The sequence below is a fragment of the Odocoileus virginianus genome, chromosome 10 (genome assembly GCF_023699985.2).
Source record: "Odocoileus virginianus isolate 20LAN1187 ecotype Illinois chromosome 10, Ovbor_1.2, whole genome shotgun sequence".
Classification (NCBI taxonomy): Eukaryota; Metazoa; Chordata; class Mammalia; order Artiodactyla; family Cervidae; genus Odocoileus; species Odocoileus virginianus.
In genome coordinates, this window is record NC_069683.1 from 22,891,328 (window position 1) to 22,911,445 (window position 20,118).

The window sequence follows — 20,118 nt, forward strand, 5'->3', positions numbered from 1 at the left end:
TAATGTAAGTTTATCAATTATAACAAATGAATCACTCTGGTTGGAAATTCTCACTTGGAAATGTTGATGATGGAGGAGGCTATGTATATGTAGGGCAGGGGGTATATGGGAAATCTCTGCACCGTCTCCTCAGTTTTGCCACAAACTTAAAATTCCTCTAAAAAAGAAAGTTTGGGTTTTTTTTTTTTAAGAACCAAATAGAACTTTGGGGAATAAAAATAAAGTCAAGACAAATACAACAAAACTCCAGGGATGAATAAAATAGTTGCTTAGACACTATTGGAGAGAGAACTAGTGAACTGGAAGAAGGATCTGAGGGAATTACTTAGAGGGCAGCATAGAAAGATTAAGAGATAAAACATATGTAAGAGAACTTGGGACATGGAAAATGGTCCTCCACATGCCCAGTAATATTTCTAGGAAGAAGGAACAGAAAAAATAAAAAAAAAGATAAAATATTTCAGAGATAAATATTGAGAGATAATGACTGCAAATTTTTCAAAATTGAAAAAAAGGGCTCATTAGACTTAAAAAACACACCATGCTCCTATCAGGAATAAAAGATCTACATCCAAATATATCATAATGAAATTACAGGACATCAAGAACAAAGAGAAGATCTTAAAGAAACCAGTTAGAAATGACTAGCATTTTAAAAAGAGGAGGAAAAAAAGGAAGACAAAGGAAAAAGTTTACCCTGCTCTTTGAAACTTGACAGATCTAACTTCAAGCCACAGTTCCACCCCTTCAAGTCATGTGGGTAATTTACTTTTTTGAGTTTTTGCTTCCACACCTGTAAATATTTAATCCATGGTTGTCATTGCTAATTCCATAACAACCTAGCAAAATGCATAACAGAAAGTCTTACTTGTTAGCACTTGTTCAGCAAAAAAGGAGTTATTAATACTACCGACACAAGTATTAGTAATTTCTCTATGATATGAATTTTTACAGTATATAATATGAATTTCTATCTTCCCATGAATCCAATCTCAGGATGACTAATATTTAAGTGTATATCATACTGCAGATAAAAGATGGCATCTCTGCTGTAACAAAAGCTTAAACCACCATCATGGGACTCCCTCAACCCTCCAAGACAAACTATAAAGATCAAGCCTCCCTGCAGTCTGGTCAGCAAGACATCTTCAGAAATACAATGACAATCCTTTTTGTAGCCTGCTTTTCTTTGAGACGTCCTTAAAATCAAAGACAAACACAAGGTCAACTTGTAAAACTTCTTTGGCTCCCCTACCCCAGACTAGTTTACCTGGTCCCACAGCACATTCCCCTGGAAAGATTGAGGGCAGGAGGAGAAGCGGACAACAGGGGATGAGATGGTTGAATGGCATCACTGATTCAATGGACATGAGTTTGAGCAAGCTCTGGGGAGATGGTGAAGGACAGGCTGCAGTCCATGATGTCGCAAAGAGTTGGATACATCTGAGCAAAACCATTGATCACATTGTTTCTGCTGGATTATTTTCCATCCTCCTCACTAAACTCTAAGCTCCTTAGAGGTAGGTACCTTACCTATTTTGCTCATCACTGATACCACAGAACTTAGCACATGACCTGAGACTTTTAAGGAGTCTCAGGTAGAGAAAAGAAACTGGAAGTTAGGGGTCAAATTCATTTGTACATAAAAACACAGCATTTTCTAGAATTGAAAGGGATGCTAGAGAACATCTAGCCTTCCCATTGTTTTTCCAGATGAGGAAAATGAGTTCATCAATTGGTATGAAAACCCAGGTCTATTGAATTATGGAAATCAGACCCCAGTGCAGTTCCCAGATGATACTGCTTACATTCTGTCATGTTGCCTACAGGATCATGGCTGGGTAAGTGAAAGAAGCCAGACAAAAAGAACAAATATGTAGGATTCCAGTTACATGAAATACCAAGAATAACCAAGTCTGCAAACATAGAAAGTAGATTAGAAGTTACCAGAGGCTGGTAGAAAGAAGGAATGGGGATATATGGCTTAATGATGACAGAGTTTTTGTTTGGGCCAATAAAAAAGTTTTGGAAATAGATAATGGTATAGTTGTACCATGTTGATAGTATATCACTGACTGTACACACTTAAAAATGATTAAAATGGCAAACTTTATGATGTGTGTAATTTATCAAAACTAAAAAGAAAAAGATAAAGAGGATCATGGCCACAGTCATCCCCCACTCTTCCTGCTTTTCTAGGCCAGCTATAGGATGGAAACAAAGACTTTAACAAGCATTGAAAAAAATTATTAAGGGGAAGGTGTAAACAGGCAGAGACAAATGCATGATGTAGGGCCATCAGATTAAAAGTGACACTTCTCTATTATTAACCCACAATTTCTCAGCAAAGTAAAATCTGTGAGCTGATACTGGAAAAAGGCCAGTTTCATAAGCTATTTAATTTTTTCTGGGATAGAGTGTAAAGTAACTGTTAAAGCCATAAAGGATACCATATGGCATCAAAGAAGGGAGAAAAAAAAAAACTTTTTTGTTGTCGCTGTTATTCAATGAACAATTAGTTCTCTACTCTCCCCCCAAATTAAGGTGCCATTAAGAGAAAAAATTCAAAAATATCAAGAAGACATAGCCAGAATGGAAAGAAAGTTGAAAAGATAAATAAAATGAGCATTCCTTTAGCTATATTTGGAGGAGTCCTGCAGAGAAAAAAATTCCAGCTAGGCAGCATTGAGACATAGTTTATTAATGCAGTTTCCCCCACAGCAGGACACAGAAAGAGAAATTGGTAAAACAGTCACATTAAAAAATTATGACTCTTACATCTGATCTTTATGAATACACAGAAAAGAAACCGTCCTCCTGAGTCGTCCTTGGGCCATGTTGAGGCAGAGATGCAAAGAAATTTTTTCCCTTCCAAAGCCTCACAACATTTGCAGACATAGTAGCAACAAACTGAAAGCTATATTCTATCCACATTTAGGGGATTTTAAAGGTGTTTATGTAAAGACCCTAGGTGAGATTTTGAGCAGTTCTTCCAGTTACGTTTTGCAATATACTTCAGTCTTTTGGTTTTAGAAAACATACAAAATTGAAATCTGCCTGGATTCCCTCTGGGGAAAATTATAGTAGGTGGTGAACTGGTTATAAATGGAACTTCCCTAGAAACTTGGAGGTGGAAAGGAGCTTAAAAGTGAAAAGTGTTAGTCACTCAGTCGTGTCTCTTTGTGACCCCATGGACTGTAGCCTGCCAGGCTCCTCTGTCCAAGGGATTCTCCAGGCAAGAAGACTGGAGTGAGCTGCCGTTCCCTTCTCCAGGGGATCTTCCTGACCCAGGGATTGAGTCCAGGTCTCCTGCATTGCAGGAAGACTCTTTACTGTCTAGGCCACCACAGAAGCTGGAAAGGAGTTTACCAGCCACCTAATCCAGGGTTTGCCTAGGGTAGATTATGCTGCACTGATGAGTTACTAAATCAGTTTAGAGGGTCAGGACTAGCACTGGGAGTAGAGGAAGAGGAGGAATAGAATAAAATTGAATTGAATCTAAAAGTGTGTTGTACAGACTGTTTTGTGAAAGTTTTGTTTCAATGGTGGGTTTGTGTGTGTGTGCATGTGCGTGCATCCTGGGTTACAACATAAAGTGTGTCTTACTTTGCATGATCCATGGCACTTGTGTAGCTCAGAAGGTGCACAGTTCCACAGCTTCCTGCTCCCTGGGGCTGATGAGCCATTTGAGAAGCACAGCCTCCCTGTGAAAAAGAGGAGGTTGCATGCGACAACTCATACAAGGGCGTGTTATGTTGTTAGTCGCTCAGTCGTGTCTGACTCTTTGCAACCCCTGGACTGTAGCTCGCCAGGCTCCTCTGTCCATAGGATTTTCCAGGCAAGAATACTAGAGTGGGTTGCCATTAGGTTCTGGTGAAAAACACTGTGAAGTTGCCGATCTAATCTAACAACCCTTGTTCCAGGTAAGATACCTGGAGTCAGAGAGGGGAAATGACTTCCCCCAAGTCCATGACTCATAAATAGTTCTCCTCTCTGGGTTTACACTATCCTTTCCATTTGACTTTAATGATCAAAGCATGCTTGGAGGTGGGTGTCAATTTTTGCCCTGTGGTTTCCATGCCACCTTGGCAGCTGACATTCTATTCCTTCCTGGAGCAATTCTGTGCTTTCGGATAAGCTGGACTCCCCTCTCCTTTCATACTCCTGCCAACCTTGCACTACCCAGGATCAGAGGTTTTGTAGGATAGGGCAGGTGTGTGGAGGGATAAATAATCTGTGCCCAGGCTTGGATGATCCATGGCAATTGGGTAGCTCAGAAGGTGCACAGTTCCACAGCTTCCTGCTCCCTGGGGCTCATGAGCCATTTGAGAAATAGAAGCACAGCCTCCCTGTGAAAAAGAGGGGGTTGCATGCGACAACTCATACAAGGGCATTCTCAGAAAGGAGGCAACCAGCTGACAACTGTGGGCTTTAGGTAACTCCTGCCAGACTCTTGCACTCTGGCTGGTCTTCCTGAGCCAAAATAGAAGTGTGTAGAAAGTGTTCTGTTACTGCAGAGATACAGTAGGATTATGAAAGAGGATCCTGTCTGGGACTCAAAATGCCTCTGGTTTTGACTTAGAGAAGAAAACGATCTACCCCATGAATAAGCAAACATTTATATTACATTTACGCTGTGCCAGGCACTGTCCTGAGAATATTACAAATATTTACTCATTTAATTCAAATAATCAACCTCTAGGCCTTGAGGACTCTCCTAGCTGCAGTCCTAGGCAGAAGGTTGGAGAAGTGTTGAGAGGTGTTAAAATAATTTGTTTTTCTTCAGGATCCGAAGACAGGAGGGCAAGCACTCTTAATAGAGTTTAGAACTATGTCATTGACAAAGTGCATTAATCAACAGTCAAATCCAGAGAGTAAAGGTCAATTGCCTACTTTCTCTTGGCAGAAGGAATTGGGAGGAGGATTGTTCTTCTTGCAAAGATTCATCACTTTTTGATGCTTTCCAGAAGTGGTGATGGATTTTCAATGAGCCATCTACTCTTGAAAATATCACCCTCATATATTTGCAGTGCAGCTGCCTTTGGTGCAGGGGTCTGCTTGGGTCCTGAAACCACCCACTCAAGCTCATATAGAAATCAAATCTGTGCCCCTGAACATAGGATCCAGTGCTTTTTTCAGGATCGTATGCTAGAAGAGGGTTCTCAATCATTTAAAAATTAGTTTATAATTAATATAAAAAAATGACCTGAACTAGAAACTTCTAAATTTGATAATGAAAATTAGTAGAAATTTACTGAAGTGTAAGAAAGGCAGGAGTTTTTGTTTTTTTAAAGAGCAATAGGAAGTAAGTTTTTTTGTTTTAAGTACCTCTATGTATCCTTCGGAAAAGGCAATGGCAACCCACTCCAGTACTCTTGCCTGGAGAACCCCAGGGACAGAGGAGCCTAGTGGGCTGCCGTCTATGGGGTCGCACAGAGTTGGACACGACTGAAGCGACTTAGCAGCAGTAGCAGCAGCATGTATCCTTATGTTTTCTATGTTAACATTTAAATCCCACAGTACTCTGATTGAATCTCCATTTTATAGATGAGAGAACTAAATTAAATGACTTGCTGAAAGTAAATAGGTAAGGGACAGAATTCAGAATATAGTCTGCCTGCAGAACTCATTACTCTTTTACATCATGCTACAGCCTGAAAGTTTTTTTTTTTCCTTCATCTGAAAAATGATTTGGTCCTAGCAGCATTCACTGACCATGGCAAAATGTTAATTGATCTTTTCATGTCACAGCCTACCGATTATCCACAAGCAACAGTAACAGTTAAAACCTCTTCTCTGTAATTAAGTTTTGGTTCCCTTAACAACTCCACCATGTAATTAAACTTGTTTCTCGAACAGGCAGAAATGGTTCACTAAAGAATCTGAGAAGAACCATTTAAATTATGCTTAGTTTCTTGCTCTGGGTTAACCATGGTCAAGTCTGGGCTAGGAACTGAAGTTCAGAAGGAATGTGGAGAATGCTGCTGGCCCAGAGTGAACCAGTGCTGAAGTTAAATGGGACTCAGGGTGTATTTTCTGTGCATCCGTGAAACTTCTAACTTCGCTCTGCCCATGGTTTTTCTCCACGAACACGTCAGGTAAACATGTAGATTGCTGAATATTTATGCTTTTCTTGGAGCAGCCTCTATTGATCTGGGCAGCAAATCTCACACAGTTACTAATCATCAGAAATGGAAAATGTTTCTTTTTTAAAGATGTAACTATCAGACGTTTCACATTAACGATGTCTTGAAAAAGATTTCCCATTATCACTACCATCTGCGGCTGTATTATGAAAATATTTGGCTTACACCACAAAGTTTATGCACTCTTTTTTTTGAGTTGTCTTAGCAGAGGCACTGAAACATAAGGATGGCATTAAATGGTTAAATTACATGCTGGGTTGTAATGCACAGTGAGATGGGAAACCCAGAGATTTAATACCATCATGAGTCTATAAAACCCCAGGTTTACAAATGCAAGTCAAATAAAAATCTATTAAAGTAGCCAAAAGTTTCTTTGAGTTAGAAGTCATTAAATAAATAGAAGATAACAGGCAAGATCATTTGGACCCACATGTCAAATAAAATGCCAAGAAAAAACACCAATGGGCCATTAAAAAAATACATTAATAAACTGCCTCTCTCTCCTCTCCCCTATGGGTCAAAACGAAGCTTTAGAAAATACAAAGATGTCTTCTAAGTTTGAAATCTCCAAGAAGTTGAGGGTCCACATGCCATATACAAAGTACTACACACTTTCCTGGTCTGACAATGGCTGCTCTGAGGGGACCGTGCAGTTAGTACCGGGGAGGCGGGGGTGGGGGGGTGGGGGGGGGGTGGATGGGGACTGGGAGGAGGGCTGGTGGGGGGTACTGACCAGTACAATCTCTTAAGAGAGCTGGATGAGTCCAGATGTTGGAGAGTATGATCTCCTGGATGCAATGGAATTTATGCTGGGAGATTAAAGAGAAGAATTAATTTATGACTTTCTCTACCTGTTTGCAACATGTGCTCAACTTATTATTGGTACACATTGAGATGCACGGTAATTACAATCTTAAAAATCAGGTGCAACACATGACCACCGTAGTTAAGCTTAAGGGAGGGGGGGTCAAAAATTTGTCATATTTTAGTCTGCACATCTGGTTCTATCATACTTGCCAAATGATTAATATAGGACTTTATTACAGTGAAATCCTTTTATATCAAAGTTTTATTTGCCAGGAAATAGAACTTTCCTTCCACGTCTTTCTCCACCATCCCCCACATTCTCTGCTGAACTCTGTTATTTCCAGCACTAGGATTCATTTGAGTGAGCAGGACAGGGAATCTGCTCTTGCCTTTGTTCAGCTCTCTTAAGTTCTGTGGTCACAACTGGGATATACATACACGTGTCCTTTGTTATAAAAGCACATCCACAAGGGAGAAACCCTAAAGCTTATTCAAAAACCAGGTAGGACGTCAGATACCTCCCATAGTTAAAACCACAGGAATTAAATTCTAAATTTTAAACTCCCTTTTATTGAAATATAAGTTTGTTTAGTATATTTACACCACATTTTATGCACATATATACACAGAAGGCAAATTCTGTCAAATAAAAAAAAAGTTTTTCTTAATAAAAAATTAAAATAAAAACAAAGTAAAGTGCATAAAACGGATTTTTTTTTCCTTCTGGTGAACATCCTCATCGTCAAAATTTTGGCTGGTTGGGATGGGGGAGGGATTAGAAATTCATTCTTTGACTCGGTGCACACAGGCAGTCCTGCATATGTAGCCTTCAGGCCAAGGCGACAAGCTGTAAGGAACAAGTCAGACAAACTGCCAGGGTCTGCAGGACTCCCCCCATTCTGCAGGTCCTGCTCCCTTTGTCCTATCGGAGCGGTTCCCCAGCTCTTAACAGTGACCTCACCATCACGGAGCCGGAACAAAGGGAACACAGGAAGGGGCTCCACCAGCCAATGTCAGAGCCCTGCTCCGGGGCCACCAGCGCGGCGATCGGTAGGAAACTGCAGAATTAGCTCAACGGCTCCAATAGAAGTTTGCCTTTTTCGGGAAGGGAAGGGGCGGGTGGAGGGGTTGCCAAGGAAGGGGCTGCATCTCCTACCGAGACGGCCACCCGGGGCCAAACTCCGGCAGCAGCCAGTTTCTTTGGATGCAAACTCCGTGCTGGCACAGGGAAGAATCCTTTTATAGGCTGGGTGAGCTCATCCTCCCAGAACTTTGAAAGGAAACAGCTTGGGACTGCGAGAAAGGGGCAGGTGGGTGAAGCGGAAGTTTTTGGTCGCCTTCGCGCTCTGGTCTCCGGCTGGGCGTTGGCCGGCTGGTCCCCAGGAGGTGGCAGAGGCGACGGCCCTTCCTCCCATCATCCATCCCCCAGCCAGGGGTCTCACACTCTCTCTTCCTCCGGGGAATGCTAAGTCCCGGGTCGGCGGCCGTACTTAGCCTTACAGTGCAAAATGTGCTTGGCAAGGAAGTCGAGGCGGCGCTGCAGCAGCTGAGCGTGGGGGTCGGCGAGCGCGGCCAGCTCCGGGAAGCGAGGCTCGTGGTGCTGGTAGAGGTGCAGTAGCCGGGCGGCCGCGTCCTGGCCGCGGTGTAGCTCCAGGACGCGCCGCGCCGTCCGCTCTCGGAACACGCACACAGACTGCACCAGCGGCTCGTTATACTTGTCCCACATGCCCGCCACCCGGTAGCCGTGCACCAAGCCCGCCTCGTTGTCCAGAAAGACCAGCGCCCCGCCGGGGCCGCGGTGCAGGTTGCTGGTGGCGCGGTGCATGACCCGCGGGTCCCACTGCAGGCTGAAGAGGTTGCTGACTAGCCGGTCGAAGTTGGCCGTCAGGTAGTCAAAGAGGATCAAGTCGGTCCATTGCACCAGGTCCACCAGCTCCGCCCGGCTCCGGTTGGCCAGCTCGCCCTCGGCGGCGCGCAGGGGCCGCAGACGGCCGTCCTCGGAGCGCCAGGGCGCGGGCACCACTACGTCGGTGAGGTTAGGCAGCCAGCGAGTCAGGCTTACCACGCTGCCCTCGGTCCAGTGCGCGGCACGAAGCTCCTCCTGCACCTGAGCCCACTGCGCGCCCCGAGCCTCCACCCGGGCCAGTGCCAGCGGCGGCACGTGGCGCTGGAGGCCCAGCAAGCGCGCCAGGTAGTAGGACAGGGCCTCGCCCTGGATCTGCTCCGGGTTGATGCCGTAGCGCACGCAGGCGCGGGTGCCGTCGGCGAAGCGGGCCAGCCGGTTGGAGCTGCGCCCGCAGCCCCCGCGCTCCAGGGCCACCACCCGGGCGCGGCGCGCCGCCTCCAGCCACGCCGCTGCCTGGGCCTCCGAGAAGCCCCGGGGCACCTGCTCCTCCAGGCCGCGGCTCCAGAAGACGCCCCCGTGCACCGCGGCGCGTTCCTCCGGCCCGGGCCGCCCGGTTGGCACGTGCCGCCTGCGCTCACCCGGGGGCTGCCCGGGCGGGCCGTCCGCGCCTGCCGCCAAGGTGAGCAGCGCCCGGAAAGTTTTCAGGGAGCCGCCGCGGGCGTCCCGCGCTAGGGGCGGGGGCAGAGGAAAGCGAGGCGCGGGCTCCCGGCCGCCGCTCCGGGCCAGGTGCCGCGGTAGTCGGTCTTCGGGCGGCCCGGAGGTGGGTAGCTCCGTCCTCGGCGGCAGGAGCCTGCCCCACAGCGCCAACAGCGAGCCCAGCACCAGCAGCCAGAGCCCGGCGGTGGCGGCGGCGCCCCGCATCCTCCTGCCCATGCTCCGCGGCCGCGCCGGTGCCGCCGCCGCTTCAAGCCGAGCCCCGGCGCCCGGGTCCCGGTGGCGAGGCGGGCCCGGCAGCTCGTTGGCTCCGGGGCTCCGGGCGCCTCAGCTCCATCGCGGCTGCGGGGCTCTGCCCAGCGCTCCGCCCGGCACTGAGAACTCGCCTGGCTGCCGCTTCCCAGCTGCTTTTGTATTTCGCTGTGAGACCCTCCGGCGGGCGCGATTCACAAGCGCCCGGACCACGTGGGAGCGAGGGCGGGGGGAATCCCCCTCCCCCTCCTCCGCCGCCGCTCCCCGCCCCCCACTCCTCCGCCCCCTTCCCCTCCTCTTCCCCTTAAAGCGGCGATGGCTCCTTCCTAGCGGGAGCGGCGGCCCCACACTCAGTCGGGGACTTAGGGGCCGGGAGCTGGAAGCCTGGCTGCAGGCGCCCGCGCGGGGGCGTGGGAGCAGGCGGCATGGAGCTGGAGTCGCGCGGGGTGGGAACGAAGTGCCGCTGGCTCTCACGGGGGTTGCAGTGGGCGCGGAGTCCCTCTTGCAAAGTTCAGACTAACCCCCAATCAGGCTCCGGGCGCCGCCCGGCGTGGATGGGGGCGGGTCTTCTTGCCTAGTCTGTTTCCAAAGGTGTGATTCACCCTGCCTTATGTAAATCCCCGGGGAGCTCTGCGAGCCCCAGAGGGTGTGACTCCAGCCGGGTTAGAAGAACCATCTGTAGCAAACAACTTTGAACCGACACCACCTTTCCCGAGCGCGCTCACTACCCTGGTCCTGTGCGCTTTGAAATTGATCGCTCGTCCTTTCCAGAGGGACTCTCTGGGAATTCGACCTCACTGTGCCAGAACACCTAGGCAGGTTTCATTCAACAAAGCGTCTGTCCTCGGTTCTGGACACAGAGCAGTAAAATCCACAGATGCGGTCCCCTGCTCACGGAGCTCACAGTCTAGGGAGATGTTTAGGTTGTCATGACAGCCTTACAACCCAAGATTCGACCTAGTCCAGGGGACGGGGCCTTAGAGACCGTTTCTCTTAAGAATGACACGATTTTGCTCGTGGGGGACGCAGAAGGGATCGGGCTTGCTCAAGACCACAGAGGTAGCAAGTGGAGAAACTAAAATTCAAGCGGGGCTCTCCAAGTAGCATGCCGCTTGATTTTCCCTCTATCTGGAAAGTTCACTATTTTTAGTCAAGTGGCCAGCATTCTTATTTTTAAAGGCTCACTGTCATTTAGCTAGTCACTTTATGCCCCACGTGTGGTTTTCAATTCAACAAATGAAAAAACAACCACCATACTGCATTTGACTTACTGGTTTAATGGTTTTAAGGGAAAAACTGTTTGAGGAAGAGGGTGAAGGAGCAAAAAATAATAATAAAATGAAAAACAAAATCGGCAAATTACATTGTCTTCCAGACACTTTTGAGTTCAGTCCACCAGGAAAGTTCTTGGATAAGAACTGGCTCTCCCTCTTAGCCTGTGCATGAGACTCTGTCCCAGATCCAAACCAAGATTCTCAGGTAAGACACAGATGAGGGGTGGGGGTGGATTCCACCTCTGAAAGCAACTGTTTGAAATCTGTTCCCTTTCACATGTTTCTCTTGCCTTTATACCCTGCATCAGATGCACATGGGGGTTTTCAACTGCATCAGTGCATCACCTGGTACTGATTATACTGTATTTGCCAAAAAATGAACATTCTAGAGTTATAGGGCAGGCGCCCTAAGGTCTGTGACTAAGTAGAACTCTGAAGACCACATCTAGAGACTTCCAGAGCTGCCGCAGTATACCTTCAAGTGTTTCCATATTGACTGAAATGCGGGGTTTTGGTTAACTCTCTTCGGCACCCCACGGTAGCTATATCATACTTTTATATAGATCTTATCTGATTATGAGATTACTATTGCTATACTATCTTACTTCATTAGAAGGTACCATCTTCCTGTTCTGTGCAAGCTCCTTACCCTCATCTTTCTCTAGAAGGCAGAGGACTATATCTTAACAACTTTCTATTTGTCTTACCAGGTAGCATAGTATATTGCACTAAAAAGGTGCTCAGTAAGTTGAGTTTAATTTTTTGTCTTTTGGTGTAACTTCTGAGAATTTTTTTTTTCTTTTGGAATGCCTTGCTTTCAGCTTGGTTATAAACTATAAGCAAGATCTCCACCTTGTGGGCATAAGTAGAATATCATCTAACTAGAAAGAAGCATACATTTTCAACAGGTCAGTTAATGGCTTAAATCTGAGAATATTACTTGGCTACCATGGCCCATGCCATTCCTGGGGGCTGTGGGGAAATCCAAAGTAGTTAGTGTCACTGTCTTTTTAGCTGTTAACAGAAACTATAACTATAAAGGACAGTTCATTGTAAACTTTATGAGGAGTCTGTCTTAACTGTTTTTTGGCTGCCTGGCAACAATGCTTGGCACTTAGTGGGTGTTCAGTAACAACTCGCTGAATAAATCATTGGAATGTTAATGAGATAAGGTTCTGCAAGTAGCATGTAACAAGTCATTAAAAAAACTGCTTACCATTAAAAGATACACCATAAGAGCTTTCACTCATAAAAGGGAAAAAAAAATTGGTGAAGGATCCACTTGACGGAAAAGAAGAGGAGGCACATGATTTTCAGACGAGGAGGGCTGACTTCAACCCAGTCCCAGAATCTTCCGATCACATTACTGGTATTGATAAAGAAACTGAAGACTTGAAGCAGTCAGCTAAGACCTTGCACCTCAGAAGGTGGACTGACCCTATCACAGCCAGTTGCTCATAGACATCAGACTGAATGCACCGCCTTCCCAGGAAGCACTAATAGAAACTTGAACAAATGCATTGAAATGCAGAATTACAGAAAACTGTAGGAATAAAAGAGAAACAAAAAACAAACCCAAAGTAGAAGGCAGTTTAACCCCATTATGTAAATGATTGTTTTAGGCAGTGTTTAGAAACACTTCTCTGTTTACTTGTAAGAGGAAGACGCTCCCATTCTCCTTTACTTCCTGGCGTGAGGATACCCCCCCACTGCTGTCCCCTGGGGCTGCCTGGGACAGCACAAGGCCCTGTCCACCACAATGTGTGACCGCAGGCTGGCCCTTCTGGCAGTTTCTTAGGGATGATGGCAGGTGCTGTTCATCTGTCCCTACACAAGAACCTGTTTTCACTTGGAGAACTTTCCTAGCAATCCTCAGAGCTTCTCCCCGAGCCTCGGCTTCCAACTCCTTCACTCTTGTCCACGGTGCTGTTAGAAGAATGATTTGGATAAAAGAGTGCCTGCTGGAGAAGAGAGAAGAGGTGGAGTTGAGGGGTGGGTGCAGGGCAGCAGGCTGGGGGTTGGGAGGTTTTCTAAGTCCCGCATTTCCTCTTACTGGCTAGTTATTTCCTATGAGTACCAGTTTCCACATCTGAGAAATGAGGATGATAAACCCCACCTACTTCATACGGTTGTTGTGAAGTTCATGTGAGATGTTACTAATAACACTAACAGCAAATGCTTACTGAGCACTTATTATGAGCTAGGCACAGGTCTGAGCTCTGCACATGTGTTCTCCTTTCACCATCGCGACAATTGGTCTTGTTCCCACTGTACAGATGGGGAAACCAAAGCTTAGCCAGTGACCGACCTGAAGTCACATAGCAAATAATGATGAGGCCAAACTCTTGGGAAATTATAAACTACTAAGAAAATGGCAGATATAAAAAAATTTTCAAGTAAACTCACCTGTATGCAGGTCAAGAAGCAACAGTTAGAACTGGACATGGAACAACAGACTGGTTCCAAATCGGGAAAGGAGTACCTCAAGGCTGTATATTGTCACCCTGCTTATTTAACTTACATGCAGAGTACATCATGAGAAATGCTGGACTGGATGAAGCACAAGCTGGAATCAAGATTTCCGGGAGAAATATCAATAACCTCAGATATGCAGATGATACCACCCTTATGGCAGAAAGCAAAGAAGAACTGAAGAGCCTCTTGATGAAAGTGAAAGAGGAGAGTGAAGAAGTTGACTTAAAACTCAACATTCAGAAAACGAAGATCATAGCGTCTGGTCCCATCACTTCATGGCAAATAGATGGGGAAACAGTGATAGACTTCATTTTTGGGGGGCTCCAAAATCACTGCACATGGTGACTACAGCCATGAAATTAAACTATGTTTGTTCCTTGGAAGAAAAGTTATGACCAACCTAAACAGCATATTAAAAAGCAGAGACATTACTTTGCCAACAAAGGTCCATCTAGTCAAAGCTATGGTTTTTCCAGTAGTAATGTATGGATGTGAGAGTTGGACTATATAGAAAGGTGAGTGCAGAATAATGGATGCTTTTGAACTGTGGTGTTGGGGAAGACTCTTGAGAGTCCCCTGGACTGCAAGGAGATCCAACCAGTCCATCCTAAAGGAGATCAGTCCTGAATATTCATTGGAAGGACTTGTGCTGAAGTTGAAACTCCAATACTTTGACACCTGATATGAAGAACTGACTCACTGGAAAAGACCCTGATGCTGGGAAAGATTGAAGGTGGAAGGAGAAGGGGAAGACAGAGGATGAGATGGTTGGATGGCATCACCGACTCAATGGACATGAGTTTGAGTAAATTCCAGGAGTTGGTGATGGACAGGGAGGCCTGATGTGCTGCAGTCCATGGGCTCGAAAAGAGTCAGACATGACTGAGTGACTGAACTGAACTGAAACGCAACTCAGATTTTGCTCTGAAATGTTCTCAGGGGTGGCTCTTAAGTAAAATGCTGAAAAGCATGAATCCTCAAACCAAACTGTTCAGATTTGAAACTTATCAACTGTGTGATTTTGAGTAAGTTACTTGACCTTACTGTGCCTCTGTGTCCTCATCTTTAAAACACAGCAATACCAGTGTTATTGGTATTACTAGTTACAACAACAGTATACTATCTGATGAGTATTATGTATGTGTATATTAGTCGCTCAGTCATGTCCGACTTTGCGACCCCATGGACTGCAACCCCCCATGCTCCTCTGTCCATGGAATTCTGCAGGCAAGAATTCTGGAGTGGGTTGCCATTAACTTCTACAGAGATGAGTAATAGGAATTGATTAATAGTGATAACCTTACAGTTTATCCTGATTAAATTAACACCTGTATGTAAAGCTCTTAGAAGACAAAGTCCAATATACATGTGTATACATATATGTATATATGCACACACATATATAGTTTTTCCTTGATGGCTCAGCAGGTGAAGAATCTGCCTGCAATGCAGGATACATAGGAGATGCAGTTTCCACCCCTAGGTCGGGAAGATCCCCTGGAGGAGGGCTTGGCAGCCCACTCCAGTATTCTTGCCTGGAGAATCCCATGGACAGAGGAGCCTGGCGGGCTCCCTGGTGTCCATAGGGTTGCAAAGAGTGGAACACGACTGAAGCGACTGAGCACACACACAACACATGGTTAATTTGCAATGTGTTGCTTTCAAATGTACAACAAAGTGATTCAGTTATACATATATGTGTATATATTTATTCTTTTTCAGATTTCTTTCCATTATAGGTTATTACAAGATATTGGATATAGTTCCCTGTGCTATACAATAGGTGCTTGTTGTTGACCTGTTTTGTATATAGTAGTGTGTATCTGTTAATCCCAAACCCCTAGTTTTTATTATTCCCTTTTCTTTCTGTTTCTCTACTTTTCTCCTTCTTTTCCTGTTGCTGTCCTGCACCAAGTCTCACTTGAGCCTTGAGAGACATAATGCATCCTCTTTAAGCCCCAGATGAGCATCTTCCCTGAAAAATTTACTCTCTTCCTTCCCTACAGAGTCGGTCCATTTGATCCAAAGTTCCCAGTGTAACTCTTGTTGATTTCCCAGAGCCTCCAACCAGGCTTGAACAGCTGGCTTTCTCTCACTACTTTGCCTCATTCAATCCTGACCTATTCTGGGTCTTCTGAGTAGCAAGTCTTTCTGGGGGAAAGATGCCAACATGCACCCTTCTGGATGCTTCTTCAAAACAGAAGAGAGGGAAAGACCATGTCAGAGATAAGTACAATATTTCTTGAAACTGGGTATGACTCCTGTTTTAGCTGTTACTAGCTGTGTGACTTCAGGTAGCTTTCAAGTCTCTCTGGGCCACAGTTTCATTATTTGTAGTTGCTTCTCTACTTTGTCTCCCCCTAGGGTACATTATTTTTTTGCTTGGAGATCATTTTCTTTTTCTTGGTATCTATTTGACCATGATCTGGAGCTCCCAAGAAATGCTTAACTGATCTCATCTGTACATATCTGGCTGTTAGGGACAGGTGTTATACACACCTGAGTCTAGGTAAATCCTGTTGGATAGCTAGAAGGAGGTCTGGAAACATAGTCTTTACAATCAACCTGTCTACATAAGTGAGTCCTAGTTTTTGTTATTTTGGCTGTATCATGGAGCATGTGGGATCTTAGTTCTCTGACCAGAGATCAAACCCATGATCTTTGCAATGGAAGTGCTGAGTCTTAACCACTGGACTACCAGGCAAGTCTGAGTCCCAGATTTAAGAACACACTGTTTCTGGAAAGAAAGTCAAGGTTGACACGAACCTTTAATTTATGTTGAGACTAATGGTTAGGTTATAGGATTCTCTTTATCTCATGTAGCTGTCTTTTTGACCTGCTTTTGGAAAAGATTCCTATAGCCACTGGTGTTAGAGATTAGAATCTAGAGTTGGAGCCTTGGTGAATTAATTTAGTAAATTTCAAAGCAGTTGCTGATGCATATCTCAGTCATATATCATCATACCCTAGTTATAGGGTATGATGGTAAAAATTTTGGACTGGGCATTTGGGGACATGAATTTCTTTCTCTACTATAACTTAGTTCAACTGACATTTATTGTTCATGTGCTAAAGGCCAAGAACTGAGCAAAAAGTGATGGCATCGGATTTTCTCTTGTCTTTAACACCTGCATCAGGAAACACTGGTTGTCTTGTCTTTTTTTTTGGTTGTCTTTTCTTCACCCTTCCCCCTTCCCTTCCCATTTCTTGGCAGGTCTCCATCGTCTTCCCTGTGCCTGGTGCTGGAGGGGAGGCTAAATCCTGATTGGGCTAAATCAGTCAAGTCCCTTCCACCCCCTGCCAGTGTTGGATTTAGGCGTAGACAAATGGCAGCCATTCTGGCTAGTGACCCCAGAAGGGAAGTCCGCAGTGAGGTTTCTGGAAAAGATGTCTGTGCCAGGACAAAAAGACACAAAAAAGATGTGGCATTTTCCTCCCTGGCTCAGGTCTAGCTTTGAGGCCTGGAATTGTGGCTGTCATCATTTAACTGCAAGGGGCGCTCGGGGGACACGCTGAGGGGAGCAGAGCAGAAAGAGGGAAGGAGATCCCTGGTGATGTCCTCACACCCTTGGTGATGTCACCAGCTCCTGGGTTAATCCACTCTGGAGCCAGCCTGCCTCTGCAGTGCCCTGGAGGTTTAACCCACTCTGTGTTGGGGGTTTTGATCTTCGCGGCCAAAAGATTCCTAAATGATGCACCTTTCACACGGGAGTTTGCAAACCAGAATGAAGGCAGACGTATAAACAGAACTCTTCCACCACACCTGTGCTGCTGGGAAAGCAGTGTGCTGTTGTCTTGTGGCGCATGTGCTTGCAGCCAGGCTGAGTCTTGCACTTACTAGCTGTGTTGTCTTGGGAAAGTCACTTAACCTATTAGCTCATCTGATAAACGGAGGTGAAAACCTCACCTGCCTCATTATGTTATTGTGTGGATGAAATGCACATTAAGACTTGCTAAGTGCTCAATAACTATAATCAATTGCTCTGGCTATTATGGAAATATTAATAAGAACCACACAAGAGCCCAGAGGCGGGAGCAACTAATTCTACTAGAGAATTAGGAGGAAGGCCTCACCAAGGAGACAGATGTGAATCTAGGTCTTGAAGGGTAACTGGGGATTTGCAGGTCAGGATTTGGGGAGGAAGAATGTTGGGGATGAGCAGAGGGAGCCATGCTTGAGTTCATTCCGCATTTCAGGAGCTCTGTGTCCTCATCCTTAAAAGCACTTGAGTGTGTTGGATTAGCTTAATCCTCTTTTCATGAAAGAAACAAATCTCAGGTCCCTTCCCTAGACTGAGAAGCTCCAGATGGAAGATTCTTTGCGGCCCCTTTATCACTCACCTATCATTTTTCAACCCACCCTGGGGAAATTCACTCAACAAACATTTGCCACTGAAGAAGGTGACTCTCGCTGGCTTTTTTGATTTCTTTGTTTGTTGCAGCCCAGAGCCTTATCTGCTGTGCAATTAGCAAGGCTGTGTTTCTTCAGCTTCCCCAGGCCCCATGCATCTCATCAGTCAGATAGATACTGAAGCTTAATTAAGCTTGTAAAGCTTTCTGATTTCCTTAGATGAAAGGTGGCCCGTAAGTACCAGGTTTTATTTTGGTGGCTTCTGCCAAGGGTTATTATAAATAGGACTGAGTGCCACGTGGCTGAGCTCTTAGGGTGATAATGTGTCAAGACCAATCGAGGCTGCTGAGAGCAGAGATATTATCATAATGGTTCCATCATAGGTGGTGGGTGTTAATGGAAGTGACTGCGAAAAAAAGTACTGCAGGCAGCGAAGCTGGACCAGAGGAGGCTGCGAGTGAAATATCGGCAGCTCCTGGGATCTCCATCATAATCATTAGCTATATTAGCCTCAGAGCCATTCTTCTGCCATCTCTTCTAGACCAAGCTCAAATTCAAGTAAAAAATGATGCTTTAACTCCAAATGAAAATATATTCCCTTGCTGCTTTTTAAAATCCATTTACATTAAAATGATGGCCAGTAGGTAAGTAATTTATAACTGGGGGCTCACTGCAGTGCGGCGGGTGTCGTTGGAATAGCGAGCAGCCTAAGTGGGAGACCGAGGGACTTCCAGGCCTGGCCAGAGTCATCGCTGTTGGACCGAAGAGGGGCTGGAGGAATATGCAGAAACAAGGGGTAACTTAGGGATACTCCCTGGTAGGGGATGGTGAATGGAGAAGTGGCGTTTCAACAGGAAGGTGGGTGAGCAAACAGGTAGAAGTTCTGCAGTCATGCAGCCCTTGTTAAGAATGTTCGAGCTTCCTGGCCGCTGGGGTTCCATTTTCCATTGGCCTTCGATGGAAGACAGTCAACAATATATGATGACGGTGATGTTGATGAAGATGACAGTGGTTTAACCCCGTTGCTAGTTGAACCTTCCCTGTTCTTTTGAGATCCAGTTAATCTTGACCCAAATTCCTATTCCATGGCCTGGGAGGGTCCAGAAACATTCCCTCCCTTTCTGAGAGTGCCTGTCCCTCGAGCCTGTCCCTCTGTGTCCGCCTCCTGCTTCTATGCTTGCTGCTTTGGCTCCAGCACACAGTAGCGTGGATGTGAGGTTCACTGCCTTATCCACAGACCCCACCCCCAAATCCACTTGGGCCAAGAGATGAGTTTAGTAACCTTGCTGAAGATCTGTGGGGGCTTCTGGGGTGGGGCTGGGGTCACCTCATTATGCAAAGCCTTCTTTCATCCAGCTCTCCTTTCGCTTTCCTTCTCCCCTTTGTGGAGAAACAGGTAAAATTTCCCTCTTCTCTCATGGCCTGCTCCCCTTCAGGCCTCAGTAGGATCTCAGCTTCGTCCCCCTCAGGTACAGGTTTGCCTTGTGATCAGGTTGGGAACGGAACTCTGGGGGACACCCCTGAAAGATTCTGGGGGTCCTTTCTACATGTGGTGTGGTGTGTGAGAGCTTTTCATGCACTTGGTCCATATGACCTTCCCCCTCTCCACCTCTTGGAGGTATTATTCCTTCATTTCATTGGTGGGAAAACCAGAGTATCATGAGAAGTAAGACTTCTAATTGGCCCGGGAGACTTTTGCTATGTAACAGAAGAAGAATTTCAAATCTCGTCGGCCCCAAAACAGAAGTTAGCTTAACTGCTATGTGTCATGTGACCTCCTGGAGCTGGGAAACACCCTGGCCAGTTAGCAAGGGGCCTCCTACAAGGGACTCATCTCTTCCTTGGTCCTGGCATGTTGTCTTACACCAGGCATGCTGGAAACAGGTATTTACATCTCTCTTTCTCTCTGCTAGGTGATCGAGCCCAGCCCATCTCCTGAGAGGCCTGTTGTAGCACAGAAGGCTCCCCGTGGTTAATATCATATGGGGGTGGATAAGAGGAATTGGAAAAGAAGTGGGCTGGACTGGCTGGCTGACCCAGTGGTCCCGAGGACAGCACTCTCTCCATCTCAGGACAAGATTAGCCTGAGTTAAGGTCAGCAGTGCAGGGATGGCCGTCACCTGCTATAATTTCTCCTCTGATTTCACCCCTACTGTGAACCGACTCTGAGACTGCCATGCAGAAGCAGGAAATTGCCTCCATGGGGCTGGGCGTGTTTGTTATGCACCAGGCACTGAGACTGGCTCCTGAATA

The 20,118-nt window shown here is 46.0% G+C and overlaps 2 protein-coding genes across 6 annotated transcripts in view; one reads left to right on the plus strand and one right to left on the minus strand.

Moving 5' to 3' along the window:
* Positions 1-7,197: 7,197 nt before the first annotated feature.
* FJX1 (four-jointed box kinase 1) lies at positions 7,198-10,021 on the minus strand. Its single transcript, XM_020904964.2, has one exon. The coding sequence runs from the start codon at positions 9,730-9,732 to the stop codon at positions 8,419-8,421; it is 1,314 nt and encodes a 437-aa protein (XP_020760623.2). The 5' UTR covers positions 9,733-10,021; the 3' UTR covers positions 7,198-8,418.
* The window catches only part of PAMR1 (peptidase domain containing associated with muscle regeneration 1), a 167,998-nt gene continuing 157,269 nt past the window's right edge, over positions 9,390-20,118 (plus strand). For 2 of the 5 annotated variants that reach the window (XM_070473183.1, XM_070473185.1), the window contains exons 1-2: positions 9,390-9,478; positions 11,141-11,244. The gene's annotated coding sequence lies outside the window, so the exon portion shown is untranslated. The remainder of the gene's footprint in view (positions 9,479-11,140; positions 11,245-20,118) is intronic. The other 3 variants (XM_070473184.1, XM_070473182.1, XM_070473186.1) reach the window with 3 other exon arrangements.

What these genes read in the sequence shown, in the direction of transcription:
- FJX1 (XM_020904964.2), bottom strand. Translation starts at nt 9,732, where the DNA reads ATGGGCAGGAGGATGCGGGGCGCCGCCGCCACCGCCGGGCTCTGGCTG.